The sequence below is a fragment of the Podarcis erhardii genome, assembly GCF_964252035.2.
Source record: "Podarcis erhardii genome assembly, chromosome: 10".
NCBI lineage: Eukaryota > Metazoa > Chordata > Lepidosauria > Squamata > Lacertidae > Podarcis > Podarcis erhardii.
Genome location: NC_138500.1, coordinates 26,703,222 through 26,721,472, shown reverse-complemented (window position 1 = coordinate 26,721,472; position 18,251 = coordinate 26,703,222). Strand labels below are relative to the sequence as shown.

The 18,251-nt window shown below is 43.5% G+C and overlaps 1 protein-coding gene across 3 annotated transcripts in view; it reads left to right on the top strand.

Annotated features, from left to right (window-relative positions):
* Positions 1–18,251, top strand: part of SYN3 (synapsin III) — a 181,413-nt gene that overhangs the window by 13,098 nt on the left and 150,064 nt on the right. For 2 of the 3 annotated variants that reach the window (XM_081879476.1, XM_081879477.1), the window contains exons 2-4: positions 5,097–5,564; positions 16,358–16,408; positions 16,874–16,931. In XM_081879476.1, the coding sequence (XP_081735602.1) occupies positions 5,251–5,564; positions 16,358–16,408; positions 16,874–16,931 (423 nt within the window). In that variant the 5' untranslated portion in view covers positions 5,097–5,250. The remainder of the gene's footprint in view (positions 1–5,096; positions 5,565–16,357; positions 16,409–16,873; positions 16,932–18,251) is intronic. The other variant, XM_081879478.1, reaches the window with a different exon arrangement.

The following is an 18,251-nucleotide window of genomic DNA, read 5'->3' as shown; positions in this document are numbered from 1 at the left end:
GATTGCCATTTCTCCTGTGCTGCAAACCACTTTTGAAATTGAGACTTTTTTGCAAGCAGTTTCTGATGTAGCTTGGAGGACAGCCGCTCAAAGAAAAAATGCTCATTCCACTAAGTATGTTCAAACCGTGGGGCGAATTTTCTTTTGTCTTACTTGCTTTTCATAGTCATCCCCACCATGAGATGAGTACATGTTCCCAATTTACAGGTGGAAAACTGAGGCAGGCAAACCTGAGGCCATGTATTGAACAAAGATTGGAACTTCAACCCTTTCAGCCTAAGTCTAATGTTCTTGCACAGCCATTTTCAAATTAAATAGGACTATGGAAAGAGCCTGTACATGATAAGGCTGTGAACTATACTCATGGGGGAAATGATGTCATGATAAATTTTCTCACCTAAAAATGGGCATGTGCCTTGGTGCCTGGTAACTCTCTGATCAAATTTCCAGGCATTCAACACCAATGGAAGCTTCCCTTCAGGGACTAATAACAGCTTTGAAAGTGTGGCTTTTTTGTTGTACAGTGCTACTTCAGGTTACAGACTCTGCTAACCCGGAAGTAGTACCTCAGGTTAAGAACTTTACCTCAGGATGAGAACAGAAATCGTGCAGCGTCGGCACGGCAGCAGCAGGAGGCCCCATTAGCTGAAGTGGTACCTCAGGTCAGGCCCAGACGGGGGGGGGGGCATGTGGGGCACTAGGCCCAGGCCTCCAATTCCAAAGGGGGCCTCAGCCAGCATATTCACAATCACAGGGGATTTATAAGACTTCAGTTATCCCCAGGGTAAAAAAGGGGGGCATATTATCTACCAGGCCCAGGCCTCTGCCTGGCTCTTCAAGGCCCTGCCTCAGGTTAAGAACAGTTTCAGGTTAAGAACGGACCTCTGAAACAAATGAAGTTCATAACCAGAGGTACCACTGTCATTTTGGTAGGGTTGGCATATGCCACATCCCACCCCTGACAGCAGCTGTTTACATTCTTTAAAAGAAGCACATTTGTTGCTTTCATGAAATTAACATAACACATCGTTTGAACCACATAACTATTCAAATGAGTTCAGCCTGCTGGATGAAATATCAAAGACTTTCAAGTATGCTTAAATCCCAGAGTAGTTAAATCCTTTACGGAGAGCAGTTTTTTAATTAATGGTGTCTCAGAATCCTCTTTGTGAAGGAATCTGAATAGCTGTTTGGTCCAAGTCCAGTTTAAGATCCCTAAGGAGGGAGACCAGGAGCCTTGAAGTTACCTACCAACAGTTGGTACCTGGTTAGCTGACTTACTAGGCACATGACACCTGGTTACAGACTTCCACACTGTGTATGTATTGTATTTCCATGTAAAAATAAGAATAATTTTAAAATATGCATTTATACATATAGAATAGCATATGGAAGCAAATCCATTACTTCTTTTTTATCAGTGAATTTACTATGGGGGGGAGGGTATTAATGTTCACCCTGTTTTTCATTGGATTTCTGTAGCAGGATGAGACACAATTCATTAAGAGTAAAACTGTAAATTAGAAGGAACCATACACTATAACCATGTTAACATAAGCACATAAAAAGAACGTGCTGGACCAAGCCAGCATTCTAGTACAGCATTCTGTTCTCCCAGAGGCCAACCAAACTGTATGAAATAGTCAGCCCAGCAGCTGGGATATAATAAAGACAAAAAGAAACTTTAGGAGAACAAGGCCAGAGGATTTTTCAGTCAGAGTCCTTTCTGATGCCTCCAAAATTGACCTGGACATTTTCTTTCTCAATGGGTTAATGAACCTGGGGGAAGCAGCTGGTTTTATACAATGGTGTAATGTGTCCTTGCTACAAAAAAAGCAACAGAAAAGTCACCTGCAAGCTTAATTCGCACAAGGCTTCAATGTAGTAATTTGTTCTTACTGATACATTCCTAGGGGCTTATGGCTGCTGGGTATGGTCTGAAGGCACAGGAGGTCACCATCTTGCTAACTAGGTCAGAGTCTGGGGCAGTGCCTGACCTAGGAACCAGATGTATGCTTCCTTTGGTTCCATGATGGAAGGAAGATGGGATATAAACATAAGAAAATGCATGGTGACAAATGGTTAATCATCATAACTGGACAGGCACTGGAACTGACAGGTGGCAGCAGATTAAGAAGAAGAAGAAGAAGAAGAAGAAGAGTTTGGATTTGATATCCCGCCTTTCACTCCCCTTCAGGAGTCTCAAAGCGGCTAACATTCTCCTTTCCCCTCCTCCCCCACAACAAACACTGTGAGGTGAGTGGGGCTGAGAGACTTCAAAGAAGTGTGACTGGCCCAAGGTTAAAAACAAATCCTAATAATAATAAGAAGAAGAACAACAATAACAACAACAACAACATCCCATGAACTTTATTGGCTCAGGTGGCCATTTTTATCACAACCAGTATAAACGTTTTTGAAAATTGAGTTGATGGAAGATACAGTTGGTACCCAGAGATGGACCAAATGCCAAAAGTGCATCTCCAGTTTGATCATTCTCATTAGAAAAAAATCTTGACCATTGATCTGGCCCAGCATAATAATAATAATAATAATAATAATAATTTTTATTTATATCCTGTCTTCCCCAGCCGAAGCCGAGCTCAGAGTGGCTAACAACAATAAAAGTAAGACAGTTTACATGTTAGTTCTTATGGATTATTTCCAATTTTAGTCAGACATTTCAATAGGTCAGCTCTGAGTAGAACTTATTTGGATACCACCCTATGTCTACAATGGCATAATTATATGAAAAACTGATCCAGATTTAACAATATTCAGTACATTAGGATCTATGGGGAGGGCAATCCTGGTATAGTAGAGAAACTGGCCTTAGATGAAGTGCATCTTCTGAGGCCAATTCAGTCCATCTTATGATTGTTTAAATTATGAATGGGAAAGAGAGCCAAGACATGTGCACTTTGTACATGCATACATTGGGAGCACATGCCTAAAGTGACTGTGTATTTATGTAGTGCACACACAAATGTAAGTATCAAAGTCTGTCTGTCACAGTTAGCATTCAGTAGTTCAATATGCTCAGTTTTAACAAATCAAATATAAACCTTCCAGCTTTATCTTGAGAGAAACCCACTGTTGAAAAAAATATGTTTGACCAGTGATCTGTAATTGGTGCTTACTAGCATTCATTGTTTGGGGATTTTGCATGTGTTTATAAAATTTTCATGTTGTTGATCTTTTATTAATAGTATTATATAAGATTTGTATATTCACAAAAAAATAATCATCAGATTTGTACTAAGGCTCTTCACAAGATTATAATATATGAAGGCACTCTCAGACAGGATCTTTTATACAAACACAACACATCTCCCTTAGCCTGCTGCCTTTTCTCATCTTCTTTGTAGGGTACAAATTTGGACTGCCTTTTGCGGAGGTGGCCATTTTAGCTCCATAGCAAGAAAACAGCTCAGTTTAACCCTGGCTTTAAAAACATGGATCTGTTGTGACAGCTATAAAAACACATGGTAGAGAGAGCCTTGAGATGATGTGAGAAGAGTTCTATTTTATATACATCAGAGCACAGGGCAGGCTGAGACTAGAAAAGCTCTCCTCTGTTGTGAGAGAACCAGCAAGTTGCTTTCCAACTGTTCCCATAGGCATTTTTATATCTCAGCTGATCCTTAATGCATCTTGCCAGGCCCTGCAAATTAAATACACCCAGCTTATTTTATTCAGATCAGTGCACTTCAAAGCCATATCTCTCTCAGTAGAGGAAGGCTCTGCTCTATTAATGCCAGTCATGATGCCATATAGTCTCCTGTCATTTGGTGGGAGACTAGACTTTTGCAAACACAGATAACATCATGTACCATCAGGCCTAGGGCTGGGGGAGAAATTTGATTCAATTTGCATTTAAAGGTGAATCCACCTAATTTGCACTTTCCAAAACAATAGGAGAAATGAAACACAGCCAGCCTTTGAAATCTGTACTTCTCTTTGCAAAAATGTGTATATTGGGGAAAATTTCATACAAACGTGTATATTAGAAGTGTACACTAAAATGCCGATGCATTTCCACAAGAACCTTTTTATAAAAAACAAACAAACCACTGATGTTGGGAAACTGAATTTAAGACATGAAAAATGAGAAGCTGAAAGGAGCCGAGACTGATAGATTTGCCCATCTCTCATTAGATCCCAGAACTGGACTACAGAAAAGTGGGGAAGAGAAATAGACAAACAAAAGAACACCATTATTTTCAGGGCTTCAAAAAGAAAAGAGCCAGACCACTCTCTTGGCATTATTCAGTAAATCTGTAGTTTTTATTTTTTTTATCTGTGCCCTTAGTTTGCACTGACGTCACCCGCCTTCATTTGAATCTTTGATAGAGCAGGAATGCCTGTGACATTTATGCGCAGACTTAATCTTAATGATAGCGGAGGTGTTTGTGTCAAGAATGTGCAAAGGCAGGCTTTCATTTGAAAGGCCTTTACTGCAGGGGAAGGGGGAAATAAGTAATATGTTGCACAGGAGGACTTTGAAGATTGAGATGGCTTCTGTAATTTCCAAGGATTAGCACTGGATTTATTTCCCCAGCATTGCAGGCTTTTGCTGAGCTGCCTCTGGCTCCCCTGATAAGCAGGCATCACAAAAGGCCTTTGCAACCCATGGAGTTGCCACGATAAGACTCTGCCATGGTCAGGCGACAAGCCATGTGATTGTTCCCATTGCCAGAAAGAATAGCATTGTGAAATTCAAAATTATAAATCACAGTTTTAATATCCAAAGGGTCTCTTTTTCAAACAAAGGGACATGATGTGCAATGCCAGCACTGACAATCCTTTCCGTTTCAAGGTTGGGCTTTTGATGCCCCTTGCGACATCTCTAGAGTGATCCGTAAACTATCAAGCTGTCATAGAAATATCATGGACAACTATGTATAGTCTCAGGGCTAGGGCTGCCCAGCTGCTCCCACAAACATGTTGGACTCCATCAGCATCATGCTTTTGTGGCCTGCCTGGCATTATAAAAACAGAGGTTGCCTTGTGTAGTTTTTCATGAATTGGTTATGGATAGGGATCCATTCGAATGAGCTGTGTTTTACTGTGGGGTTTTTGTGGGGTTTTTACAGGTAAAACTACCTTGAGGAAAGCAAGTGTCCTTCTCCCCACTGTACAACTGGTGACAGAACATCTCTTCCAACAAGGCAGCAAGAACCCCAAAGGCTCTTTAGACTCTTCCACTGTGTTGTTTTGTCTTAACTGGGTATTCGGGAAACAGCCACAATGAATTTCCTGCGAAGGCGCCTCTCAGATAGTAGTTTTGTGGCCAACTTGCCAAATGGTTACATGATGGACCTTCAGCGTCCCGATAATTCCACCAGCAATCCTGTTTCCCCAGCAACAGAGAGGAGGCAGCAGCCTGTACAGCAACCTGCTTCTGTCTCTTCTGGTACCAGCATCTTTAGTTCCATCTCCAGTGCCATGAAGCAGACCACGCAAGCAGCTGCGGGGCTCATGGAGCACACAGCAAGCCCTACCCCTGTAGTCCAGCAGAAACCCCAAATCCTCTTGGTAATTGACGATCCACACACTGATTGGTAAGTAGCCATACTTTCTTACAGGGGTAGACAACACAATGAATTCCAGATATTTGTTAGACTACAACTCCCATCATCCATGAGCATTGGCCATGGTGGCTGGGGCTAATGGGATTTGGGTTTTATTACTGTCAGGTGGTGTATAAATGTTGTTAAATAAAAAAGGATTGATTTCCCTTCTTCTTCTGTAACGGGGGTGGGGTCCAATACCACCTTCTGTTTTCTCTACTAACCTGCTTCTGTATGAATTTTATGCCTCCTGTAATGGCATCCGAAGGACACTAGATGTCAGAATCTCATCACTGCTTCTCCCGAGGAACTCCAAATAGAGCTGTACAATTAATGTATTATAGAAATATGACACTATAGTGTTCAGGATTCTGAATGGGGTTGGCAATGGTTGGAAGTAATTAGAGTACAGGGTGTATTTAGTGATTCAGTATTGCAAATTAAAACCTAAACTCACTTTTTCTCTCTTTATGGACCTCCGTGCCTGTTGCCACCCATGCAGATCTAATTCCACAGTCTTCTTTAGCCACAACCAAGAAGTCATTGGCATTCCTGCTTGTGACTTTTAGTCCTGGAGGAAACTAAAGAATGGAATGGCCCCCATCTCCGGCTCCATTGTTTTTTCTAGAGTAAACATTTCATTCACAGCTTTTCTTCATGGTTGATAGTCTTTCCAGAACATGCATACATTCACAGATTTCAATAGCTTGTTGCATCCAGACCAGAAGTTTTTTCAACCTGTATCTGACCTCACAGAAAAAGTGATGTCAGAACCACACATCTGGACCTGTCACTGTTCAGAGTTCCACTTCCTGGGGACACCCGCCGCCCCCCCAAAAAGCTTTATTTAAATAACAAGATATAAAGAGCCTTGGCTCCAGATATGGATATGCAGCAAAGGACTTTACTCTAAAAGTTGTGCATATAATAATAATAATAATAATAATAAATTTTATTTATATCCCGCCCTCCCCAGCCGAAGCCGGGCTCAGGGCGGCTAACAACAATCAACAATCAAACCATCAGATATTCACACATTCTAAAAATATTACATTATAAAAATCAATTAAAATCAAATTAATGGCAACTAATTAAGCAAGATTCTAAGCAGGTTGCCAGAGGAGGGAGTCAGGCTGCGCCCTGACCAAAGGCCTGGTGGAACAACTCTGTCTTGCAGGCCCTGCGGAAGGATGTCAGGTCCCGCAGGGCCCTAGTCTCTTGTGACAGAGCGTTCCACCAGATTGGAGCCGCAGCCGAGAAGGCCCTGGCTCTAGTTGAGGCCAGCCTAACCTCTCTGAGGCCTGGGACCTTGAGGATGTTATTATTTGCAGACCGTAGGTTTCTCTGTGGGGCATACCAGGAGAGGCGGTCCCGTAGGTACGAGGGTCCTAGGCCGTATAGGGCTTTAAAGGTTAAAACCAGCACCTTAAACCTGATCCTGTACTCCACCGGGAGCCAGTGCAGCTGGTATAGTACCGGTTGAATGTGATCTCGCAGCGAAGACCCCATAAGGAGTCTCGCCGCGGCATTCTGCACCCGCTGGAGTTTCTGGGTCAGTCTTAAGGGCAGCCCCACGTAGAGCGAGTTACAATAATCCAGTCTGGAGGTGACCGTTGCATGGATCACAGTGGCTAGGTCAGGGCGAGAGAGATAAGGGGCCAACTGCTTAGCTTGGCGGAGATGAAAAAATGCCGCCTTTGTTATAGCTGTAATCTGCGCCTCCATAGAGAGGGAGGTATCGAAGATTACACCCAAACTCTTAACGGACGGTGCTGGCACTAATTGCACCCCCGCAAGAGATGGGAGTTGCCCCCTCAATCCCATATCATCCCGCCCCAGCCAGAGGACCTCTGTCTTCGAAGGATTTAACTTCAACCGGCTCCCACGTAACCATCCAGCCACAGCTTCCAGGCATCTCGCCAGTGTATCGGGGGCCGAGTCAGGATGGCCATCCATCAACAGATAGAGTTGGGTGTCATCGGCATACTGATGGCAATCCAGCCCAAAACTCCGGACAAGCTGGGCGAGGGGGCGCATAAAGATGTTAAAAAGCATCGGGGAGAGAATCGCACCCTGAGGCACTCCACACACCAAGGAGTGGCGCGATGACAATTCCCCCCCGAGCGCCACCCTCTGTCCCCGACCAGAGAGAAACGAGCACAGCCATTGAAGGACTGTGCCCTGGATTCCCACGTTGGCAAGGCGGTGGTCCAGGAGTTCGTGATCGACCATGTCGAAGGCTGCTGACAGATCTAGAAGAATCAGCAGCCCCGACCCGCCTCGATCCAGCTGCCTACGGAGATCATCTGTTAGGGCGACCAGAGCCGTCTCGGTCCCATGACCAGCACGGAAGCCGGACTGGAATGGATCCAGAGCAGATGTTTCATCCAGAAACCTACCAAGCTGTTCAGCAACCGCTCTCTCAATCACCTTACCCAGGAATGGAAGATTCGAGACCGGGCGGTAATTGGATAGATCTAAGGGATCTAATGATGTTTTCTTTAAGAGCGGACGCACCACTGCCTCCTTCAGTTCCCCTGGGAATATCCCGGTGCCAAGGGACAAATTGATGATATCCCCCAGGGGGGCCCGCACCTCGTCTGGACACGCTCTAATCAGCCATGACGGGCACGGGTCAAGAGGACAGGTGGTGGGCTTTCCAGCTTGGAGGAGTCTGTCCACATCGGCTGGAGATATCCGGTCAAAATGGTCCAATACTGGACCCGAGGACAGTCGAGGGGCCTCCAGTTCCTTTATTGTATCCAAATTGGCAGGGAGGTCATGGCGGAGCAACAGGACCTTCTCCGCAAAAAAGCTCGCAAATGCCTCACAGCTGTGTGTCAGATTGTTATTTAAATTTGGCTGTCCATCAAGGGACGTTAAAGACCGAATTATACTAAATAATTGCGCCGGGCGAGAGCTAGCGGATGCAATGGAGGCCGAGAAGTAAGACTTCTTAGCGGCCTTCACAGCCATCTCATAGGTTTTCATAAAAACCCTATAAGATGTTCTTGAGGCTCCGTCACGGGCACCCCGCCATACTCGCTCTAGCCGTCTGAGGTCCCGCTTCATTTTCCGAAGCTCCTCAGTAAACCAGGGAGCCCGGTTTCTGCGGGGTCGCAGAGGGCGCTTAGGTGCGATCTCATCGATGGCTGCCAGGAGCTGGGTATTCCAGCCCTCAACAAGCTCAGTCAATGAGTCGCCAGGGAGAGCAAGGTCCCGCAAGGCTTGACGGAATCTATCAGGGTCCATCAGCCTCTGCGGGCGAGCCCAAATCGGCTCGCCACCTAAGCAGGGTGTGGGTGGAAAGTCAATCCTGGCTTTCAGAGCGTAGTGATCAGACCATGGCACCTTCATCGAAGGAGACATGATCACATCTATACCGGCACCAAAGATCAAATCCAGCGTGTGGCCTGCTTGATGTGTGGGGCCCGAAACAAACTGGGAGAGCCCTAGTGTCGCCATGGAAGACACCAGGTCCAGAGCCTGTGAGGAGGGAGCGGCATCAGCATGGAAGTTGAAGTCTCCCAATACCAATAGGTTAGGGAACTCCAAGGCCCAGCCGGTCACCGCCTCCAGCAGGCCTGACAGGGTGGCTGCTGGTGCGCTAGGTGGCCGGTACACCAGCCAGACAGCCAAGCTCTCCTCGGAGCCCCACACTAGGCCAACACATTCAATGCCGGGGATCGATGGCGATGGTAGAGCCCTGAAAGAACAATCTTCCCGGATTAATAATGCCACCCCTCCCCCCCGGCCCACAGTCCGTGACTGGTGGAGGACAGAGAAACCCGGGGGCGCCATCTCTCGTAAGGTAACAGTTACCCCTTCGCGCACCCAGGTCTCCGTCACACAAGCCAGGTCGACCCCCTGCGAGGTAAAGAAATCTCGCAGGGTGGCGGTTTTGTTGCCTATAGACCTGGCATTGCACAACACCAGTGAAGGAGGTGAGTAATCCTTGCTCACCCTACCCTCGTCTCTCGGGATGGGGCGCAGATTGGAAGGGGTACGAGCATATCCGTATCTCGATCCCCTTCGCTTATAACATCTGCCCCCACCGCCATACCTCCCTCGCCCCTCCACGGTAGCAATCCCAAGCCTCATAGTAACCTCCATTTACAAAATCGAAAAACAAAACAACCAAAAACAATTGTGCCCAAACAAAAACCAATCCCCACCCCACTCAATATCCCACCCCAAAACAGAACAAGATAGAACAAAACAAGAATACATAGATAAAAACCACCATTCATGGTGGTACAACAAAATAAGCAATAAAAACACGTTTAAAACACAGGTTCTGCCTGTGCACCAGTCAAATGCTCAGCTTTTAATAATCTAGGGTACAGTTCATTTTCCCCCCAAGAGGGATACACCAGGCAATCAAAGCTAGTCAAGATCGAAGTGACAACCATGAAACTGAATCTATGCATCCAGGGCCCAGTCCTTCAACAGGAGCTACACATGCATCTCCAGGGGTCATCATGATGACCCAATCTTGAGTAGTATATTCACAAACACCTGCTAGCCATGTGGTTGGTTCAGAAATGAATCAGCAGGAAGCATGACCAGATGAGCTTCTTTGCACATGTAAGTCATGTGCTCAAACTTTTATCGGGTCAGAACATCTGTGATTGGACTGGAGGACAACAGTCTTGAACTGTACAACTTTCCAGCCATTTCCCCATGCTTCTTTTGTGTAATCAACAGAGCTGAAAGGCACATCTACAGTAGTCCAACCCCCTGCTGAAGCCTGCTACTTATAGCATCCAATACTACTGCAACATCCCCATCATCAGAGCATTTAAATGCATCCTCCATATGTGTGCCATTGCACCCCTTTTCTCAGCCATATAACAACAAACTAGATTTCAGGCTTTTTTGTAATCCCATGCAACTAATTCCAAATGCCAGGAGATTTAGGCACCACCTGCACTATACATTTAAAGCAGTAGCATACCGCCTTAAAAATCATGGCTTTTCCAAAAGAATCTTTGGAATTAGTTTTGTTAGGGATGCAGTCCCCAGGATTCTTTGGGGGAAGCCGTGACTGCTTAGAGAAGTAAGATACTGCTTTAAATGTACAGTGCAGATGGAGCCTTTTCTTCTTCTTCTTCTTCTTCCTCCGATGGTATCCCATTGGGCTGTGTAGCAGCAAGTCATTTCTGAGATGCAAGGGTTATTCAGAAGCAGTTTGTACTGAAATATAAAGCTGGTGGGCTGCCCTTGAATACAAATCACAACTATCCCTGGGTGCACATGAGTCCTTGGAAGTGAGGTGATTAGTGCTTTAGTTTCAAGGTAGTTTGTGCTATGTTCCTGGTTGGAAATAGATTTGTGGCAGGGAGCTTGTGGCACTCCTTAAATAAAGAATAACCTAGTTTTAGGAGCTCTGTGGAGTGCTTGGCTCAGGAAGAGGGATGCACCATGTGCCAGAAAAATGGGGACTTGGCTCGTGTGTATGTGTGTGCTTCTGTTTGTTTAGGTAGAATTTTGGGAAAGATCATTTTCTGCTTGTGACAGAAAGAAGAGGATGTTTGTTCATACAGTCCGAGTGCACTTTTGGGTGACAGGTGGGGCAGCCTAACCAGATTGTTCATTTAGTCTTCTCTTCCTGCTTGTCAAAACAAAGTAGTTTAACTACCTAGAAGGCTGGTGTATCTAGCTGATACTGCAGAAAATTCCTTGCTTTTCTCCCTCGGGGATGTGCATTTTTGAAAACTGTTTAACTTCCCAAGGACACCTGTGGAAATGCAGAGTCCACAAACATGGGAAAGGATTGGCTGGTGGGTGGAGAGAAGACTATAGCAGTGTATTTATTCACAGTATGAGGACATGAGGAAACGGAGTGGCAGAACTCCATGTTACTGTAAGTCGGCCAAATCTGAACACATGACCTCACCCAGGAGGAAAACGTCCCACCTCTGGCAACTTCCTTGCCCAAATCACTTCTAAGTAAAATCTTGCTCTTGCTGGAGTGAATTTCTCAAATACAAAGTAGGGATATATATTGTTAACCCTTTCAGCAGCAAGAAAAGGCTGTGCTCCTTCAGTTTTGGGAGAGAGAGAGAGAGAGAGAGAGAGAGAGAGAGAGAGAGGGAAAGCTGTCTCTATTGTTGCCACATTTTCAGACGCAACGTATTACAGAAAATAAATATTTTGCATGCATTGATCAGTTACTCCACCAGTCTTCAAAACAAAAGCAGTGTTTTGTCTAAATGATGTTCAGATTATTCCACAGTCACCAGATGACTTGCTTAACATTCCTCCACAACATAATGGCTTTCACAATGTATCGTTTTCAAATCAAAAGATTAAAATAAGTGGGACTAAAAAGTGCTTAACTTTGGCTGGATCATTCCCTCAGTTTATACTTTATAATGTGGTTCCAGTCAGTGTGAGGTGCAATGATACTTTCTGCATGGTGGCCTGGTTTTGATGGAACACTAAATCAAACTATAGTTTTGCATGAATGAGCAAGTGTGTTGGTATACAGTGAAAAATCACAGCTGCTTCACTGTTCCCCAACTCCTGATGGTGCCATGCTATCAGAAGATAAAGATTTGATATCTCCTTTAAGTTACTTTTAATAGTTCAAATCAGAAAATAGAAACACTGAAATAAATATTGCAAAATTCCTGTGGGTAAGGTAGGGGTGCTTATGCATCCTTAGGTTGCCTCTGAATTCCAGTGAAACCAAAATTCAAGGCAAATTTGGAGATTCTTGCTTAGGTGTAACACCTAAAAAAGAATTTCCATTAAAGGGGGTGGGTGGGAAGGAAGGAGGATCTTCAAGCCCTATTGTGATGAAGAATACAAATGCTGCCGCCCCTCATTAGTTTTGGAAGATTGCTAAAGGGTTAACAGCTACACATCCCACATATCCACATTTTGATTGTTTTAAACAGAGGAGAGAGAAAACATGCAAACAAAACACATTTCCTTCCCATAATAGTTACTTGCAAATTAGACTGTGCAGAGATGCACAAAGATCATGCAACGCTAGGAGACTGAAGAATAATATGGCAGCTGAAATTTACTAATTGTACACTAATATCTGTGATACATGTTGGGGGAATCCTGAGTTATACCACATTACTACATGATGCCTTGGAATCCTTGTAAATACTTAATGTATACCAGTGTTCTGACACCACAAGATTCCAGCAGCAGCAACCCTTTCTGGACTTCCTTTGAAATAGTCAACAGAAAGACTTGGTTCTCTTGCCATTTTTCATACATAGTGGATTTGAGCTTCTTTTATACTATTAGCATCACTTACAAATAATGTTAACATGGGGGAGAATTCAGAAGTGAAATTCAATGTATGCTGTGGCTGGCCAGGTTTTATAAGCACATCAGGAGCAGATTTAAAATAAAGCCAATTTAAGCCCCATGTGTGAAATGCCCTTAGTAGCTCATGCTCCCTTATTACAACATAAATAAAAACAAACTGGCTGCAATCCTGCACAGAGTGAGCTGTATGCAGGATTACAGCAAATGACAGCTGCATAGGGGGGTTAGGTATGAATGAAAACTCTGGACGTCATCCAATTGTGGCGGAGAGTTCAGGTAAGGCTGTCAAAGCAACATGATAAATAACACTTCTCACATAGCTGTGTAGTGTTTCACAGGTCTGCTGCTGCCACTTGTATTTATATTTTTGTAGTGTATACTTAAAGCACCTTGGGGATCCAGTCCTCCTGGCAGAAAGGTGACCAAGAAATTTGAAGGATTAGCATTGATGCAAAAATAGACATAAGGGGTCTGGAAAATATTCCCTCCTAGGTTATAAATACAGTCATGCGAGTCAAATTTGGTAGCCTTAATTACTTTAGCAGAGTCTCCTTAAATGTACTGTGTTTAACCCTATAGATTCTTGTTTGGAATGGCCCAGTGACATACTTTCCAACTTTTGATAGATGAAAATAGATACACTCATTTTACACTAAGCAAGCATTTGGGTTTTTTATTTCGTACATTAATATTCCTTATGTATATCATGGAACCCAAGTCTGTGTACTGTACATGGGAGTTCGCAGGTGGTCTCCTTTCCAAGCACTGACCAGTTCCAGACCCATTTAGGTTCAGCGAAGGGGCTTTGTCTTGTGCCTTCAGCAGACAATGCCTAGATTCATAGTGTATTATTAAGCAAAGTGGCAGATGTTCTGCCCCAAGAATTCTAAAATACTATCTTCGAAAACAGAACTGGATCCAGACGTAGGCATGTTCACAGTAAGCCCACTGACATGTGCCACTGATATTGCTGGGTCTACTCTAAATCTGAATTTCTTACAGTCTTACAAACCATTTAAATGTTGATACCACAAATCAGCTCATTTGATATTCTATCATACAACAAATCTTACTTCCTAAATCCAAAAACGAACATTTGCAAAACACACCACAAAGTAGCAAAATTGTAAGAACAATACGAAATAAAGACATGAGTATTAAATCGAGCAAATAGGTCCCTGGGGGTAGATGTGGATTTGGTTTCCATTAGTTATAAATTTAGTATGCTTCAACTTTTAAACAGCTGGTGTGATCAAGAATTTGAGTTTAACACCATTATGTTTTTAAATATCTTTAGGACATATATTCAGGAGCACTTAAATATGGATTAGTTGCACATTAACTCTTCTAACCACAATGGCAGCCTTGTTCAGAGAATCCATCTCCATGTGGTTAACATCACATGACTTGATAGCAGGGCTGTGCTCAACATGCCCCACACCACAATATGGTGCTGTTGCACTCAGGTCCTGCATGCAGGTTTCTCATTAGGGCAGGGGTGGGAAACCTCAGGCACAGGGGCCAAATGTGAACCCCCAGACCTTTCTTTCTAGTCCTTGGCACTCGTGCCAATGCACACCCCTCACTGCCCCGATTTGTATCCCAAGTGGAGTTTTTTTCCTAGCTGGAGTGGTTGCCTAGTTGGAGGACCAAGATGGGTGTGTGTGTGTGTGTGTGTGTGTGTGTGTTGAAACCAATCTGCTGTAGAAAGGTGAATTGAGCCTTCACTGTACTGTTTTAGATGCCTGCTAAAAACATTTTTGTTTAACAAGCCTATCCAGACATGTAAAGCGGATATGTATTTTGACTTGCAATTTTATTTTATAATGTGTATTTTAACTGCAGATTTCATTTATGTATTTATTTATATGAATAACAAAAAAAAATCAATTTTTAGTGTATAGTTTCTATTTTATATACTCCCCCTTACACATTCCTGCAACTAAGCAGTTATACAAATTCTGATATATGAACAAATAAAATGCCTTCATGGAAGTGGCAGAGATTAGGAATGAGCATAGGGAGGGTAAATTTAACATATAAGCAGGACCAGGAGTGCATTCTCTTCCAACTATGAGAGTGATTGCTGGTGTTTGCTCCAGACTCTTTGCCTGTTGTTTAAAAGACCAAGGTGGTATCCTGGGTGTATATGCCTGTTTGTGAGACATCATAAAATGATGTCAAAATGAAACCAAACACTTAAGATAAAACATTATTGAGAAGATCAATTGCCTAGGGTTCTGCATTTCTCTTGAACCACCAGAGAGATATTGTTATAGAAGCCAAAATGGCATTGGCCTGCTTCTGACAGGCCAGAAACATGACAATGGTTCATAGGTGACTGGAGAAAAGTCTGTGATTACTTAGAGCAAGGACAGCCAACGTAGTGCCCTTCAGGTTTTGTTAGACTCCCGTCGTCCCTGACCATTTGGGAATGCTGGCTTGGACTGCACTGTGTTGACTACCCTGATTAACACCTGTTGACTGCACCAGCCATCTGGAAGACACCATGTTGGGTACCACAAGGCTTAAAGGAAGGCTGGCTCAAAGGAAGGCTGAATATCTTATAATTAAGTGTTTGCAGTTGCAGATGGCATAGCTCCAGGAAATGAGCTGCTTTAGCTGTGGCAGTGCACAGCATTCTGTGCACCCTTTACAACTAAAGTGGATTTATAGGACTGAACACCTGCTAAAATGGTTCGTGGATGTCAGCCATAATGAGAAAACAGGTACAGTTGTAGAGGAAACACGGCAAGGTTTGCTGGGACCCGTGAGTGAACCTGGGCTGACCGTCAGGAAACATGGCCTGATTTATGGATCTCATGTGGCTTTCAAGTTAACCTGTTCCCAAAGTTCATATGGATGGTTTCCATTGAAAACAAGCCTGTAATAAGCATTTCCATGCTGTTGCAACAAACGGATACCCTCTTGCGTGTATCTCTGGCATGCTGTCTGGCCTTAGTAACAGGGGACAGGCCAACAATAAACTAATTTGAATAATGTGTAAAGCAAAATTGTTGCTGCATGTTATACAAAAGCCCTTAAGGAGCATCTGGGAGAGTGGCAGCCAACATTTTGTGGCTGGGAGGAATATGGCTCTGCAGAAGGGTGGAGTGGGGGAGGGGAAGCAGGGTGGGTAGAACCAAGAGGTCAGGCCCTGGAAAAATATAGAGGAAAAAGATCAGTTGTAATACTAGTTTATTTACTGATATGCTTCCTCTTCAGGAATTGTTATTATCTTTGGTGGTCCCTCATGAAACAGGATAGATAACTACAAACATGTTTCCCCTCCACAGAAAGAATTCTTACAGCCAAAAACAATCAGCCCCAAGCACAGATATTGTAAATGTGTGCTGCCTTTTTTATGCCCATCCATTTACAGAGAATCAATTTCGAAAAATCACTTTGTGATTCCAAATATGACATGGACTTACTCGTGCTTAGAGAGCCATTGAAATGACAGCTAACTTAAGTCCCATTGATTTCCACAGGACCCCTCTAAGCCTGACTAAGACTGCAGTCCTAACCTCACATATCTGGAAGTAAGCCCCATTGAATTCTACATAGGGATGTGGGGGAATCGCTTCAGTTTGCAAATAACATACAAAAATGGATTATATTAGGAGGAAAGGTTTGCAAAAATATGTATATTAGTCAAAACTGCATACAAAAATGTTTACTAGGAGAAAGTTGCATTTTCATGAGGATTTTTATTTAGTCAACTTTTTGCAGAAAGGTGAATTTCTGAATTTAAGTTTGGGACAATGAGAAACTTGGAGAACAGATACTGACAGATTTGCCCATCCCTACTTCTGAATAGGCATAGTTAGGATTGTACTTTAGTCTGGACCCACCTCTATGTCTGAACTGGCTCCAAAGTTGAGGCTCACATTTTTCAGCATCAAGGAAAAAACAGCAGCACAAAAAAGCAGTCAAAAGCATCATTTATATCTACTTAACAGTCTCTCTTTCCCTCTCTCTCCCTCTCTCTCTTGTTTTCTCCATAGGTCTAAATATTTTCAAGGGAAGAAGGTGAATGGGGAATTTGAAATCCGAGTGGAACAGGTTAGTGGGCAATGAAAATCTGTCAAAAATTGGCTCAGGCACGCAACTCAGTACTTGTTTTGCAGGTGCCTGAGCATTTCAGCTAGGAGGCAGCTGAAATTAAGGAAGCATTTTGAGCTGGCTTACATCAGATTTAATTTGGTTTTCTGTTAGGCCTGGAGTGTTTTTCCAGGTGCCTGCTGAATCACGCTGCAGATTTTCATACTTTGCTTGCTGTAGGTGAAAACATGGCCTTTCTGAGGGGAGAAAGTTGCTGCTGTTTGAGGTTTTTTTAAAAAGCAAAAATAGTAGAATATTTTAGAAGAAAACGTCAGAACAATTTAACACTTCTGCAAACAACATCACTTTCCACCTGTTTTCTTGTCAGAGTGCATTAAGTATTAATGCAAAGGTGCATCCACAGACACCTTCTCAAGACACCCCAGAACAATTCTGAAATGTATTAACATGTTTGCCTTCTTAATTCTTATAACATCTCAGTTCCCCCTTGGCGCATTCTAATTTTCTACTATGGCTTGCTTTGTGCAGAAGGCAAAGAAGGACGCATAGTGTTTGTTTCCCCTCTGCAAGTTATTGGCTTTGGAAAAGAAGGCCTTCAGCACTGGTTCTTCTTTTCCATCACTTTCTGTATAAGCTCTCACACCACACACCATGGCTAGCTTTTGATCTGTTGCTTCCACTTCTTTCCTGACACACCGGATTTCACACTTGGTGTGAAAAAAGGTCAGGCTTTCTTTTTAGTTATCTGCTTGGAAAATATACAATTTCTTCCTGGCTCTACCTTTTTTATCTCCTAAACTCCCAGCAGTTTTCCAAATGGTATAAACCATTCGCCACCCCACCCTAGTACACCTTGTTTATTTGCAAGTTGCAACACAACAGCACATAACTTGAGGACTGTGTCATTCCCCTATCACTATGTAACCGTCTGCATCCCCCACTCCCAAATCTTCCCATTTCCTTGATTTCTTGGAAAGGTTTCTAGGCAAGTAGGCATGAGCCTGATTCCCCTAATTTACAAATCAACTGGTGCTTTCAATACAGAGAAACCAGATGTGTATAAGTGTGGTTTTGTGATTTTAGTGCCAGTCATCATCTGTGTGCCTCGGAGGAGGCAGAGTCCAATAGATCCTCCAAATGTTGTTGGGCTTCAGCTTCCATCAGCACTAGCCAGCACAACCAGTGATAAAGGCTTATGGGAGTTGTAGTCCACCAACATCTGCAACGCCACTGATTCCTCATCTCTGATTCAGATCAAACACTTGGGTAAAAATATAATAAACAACAATTGCTTCAGCCCAGTTCCCTCACTTGCTTACA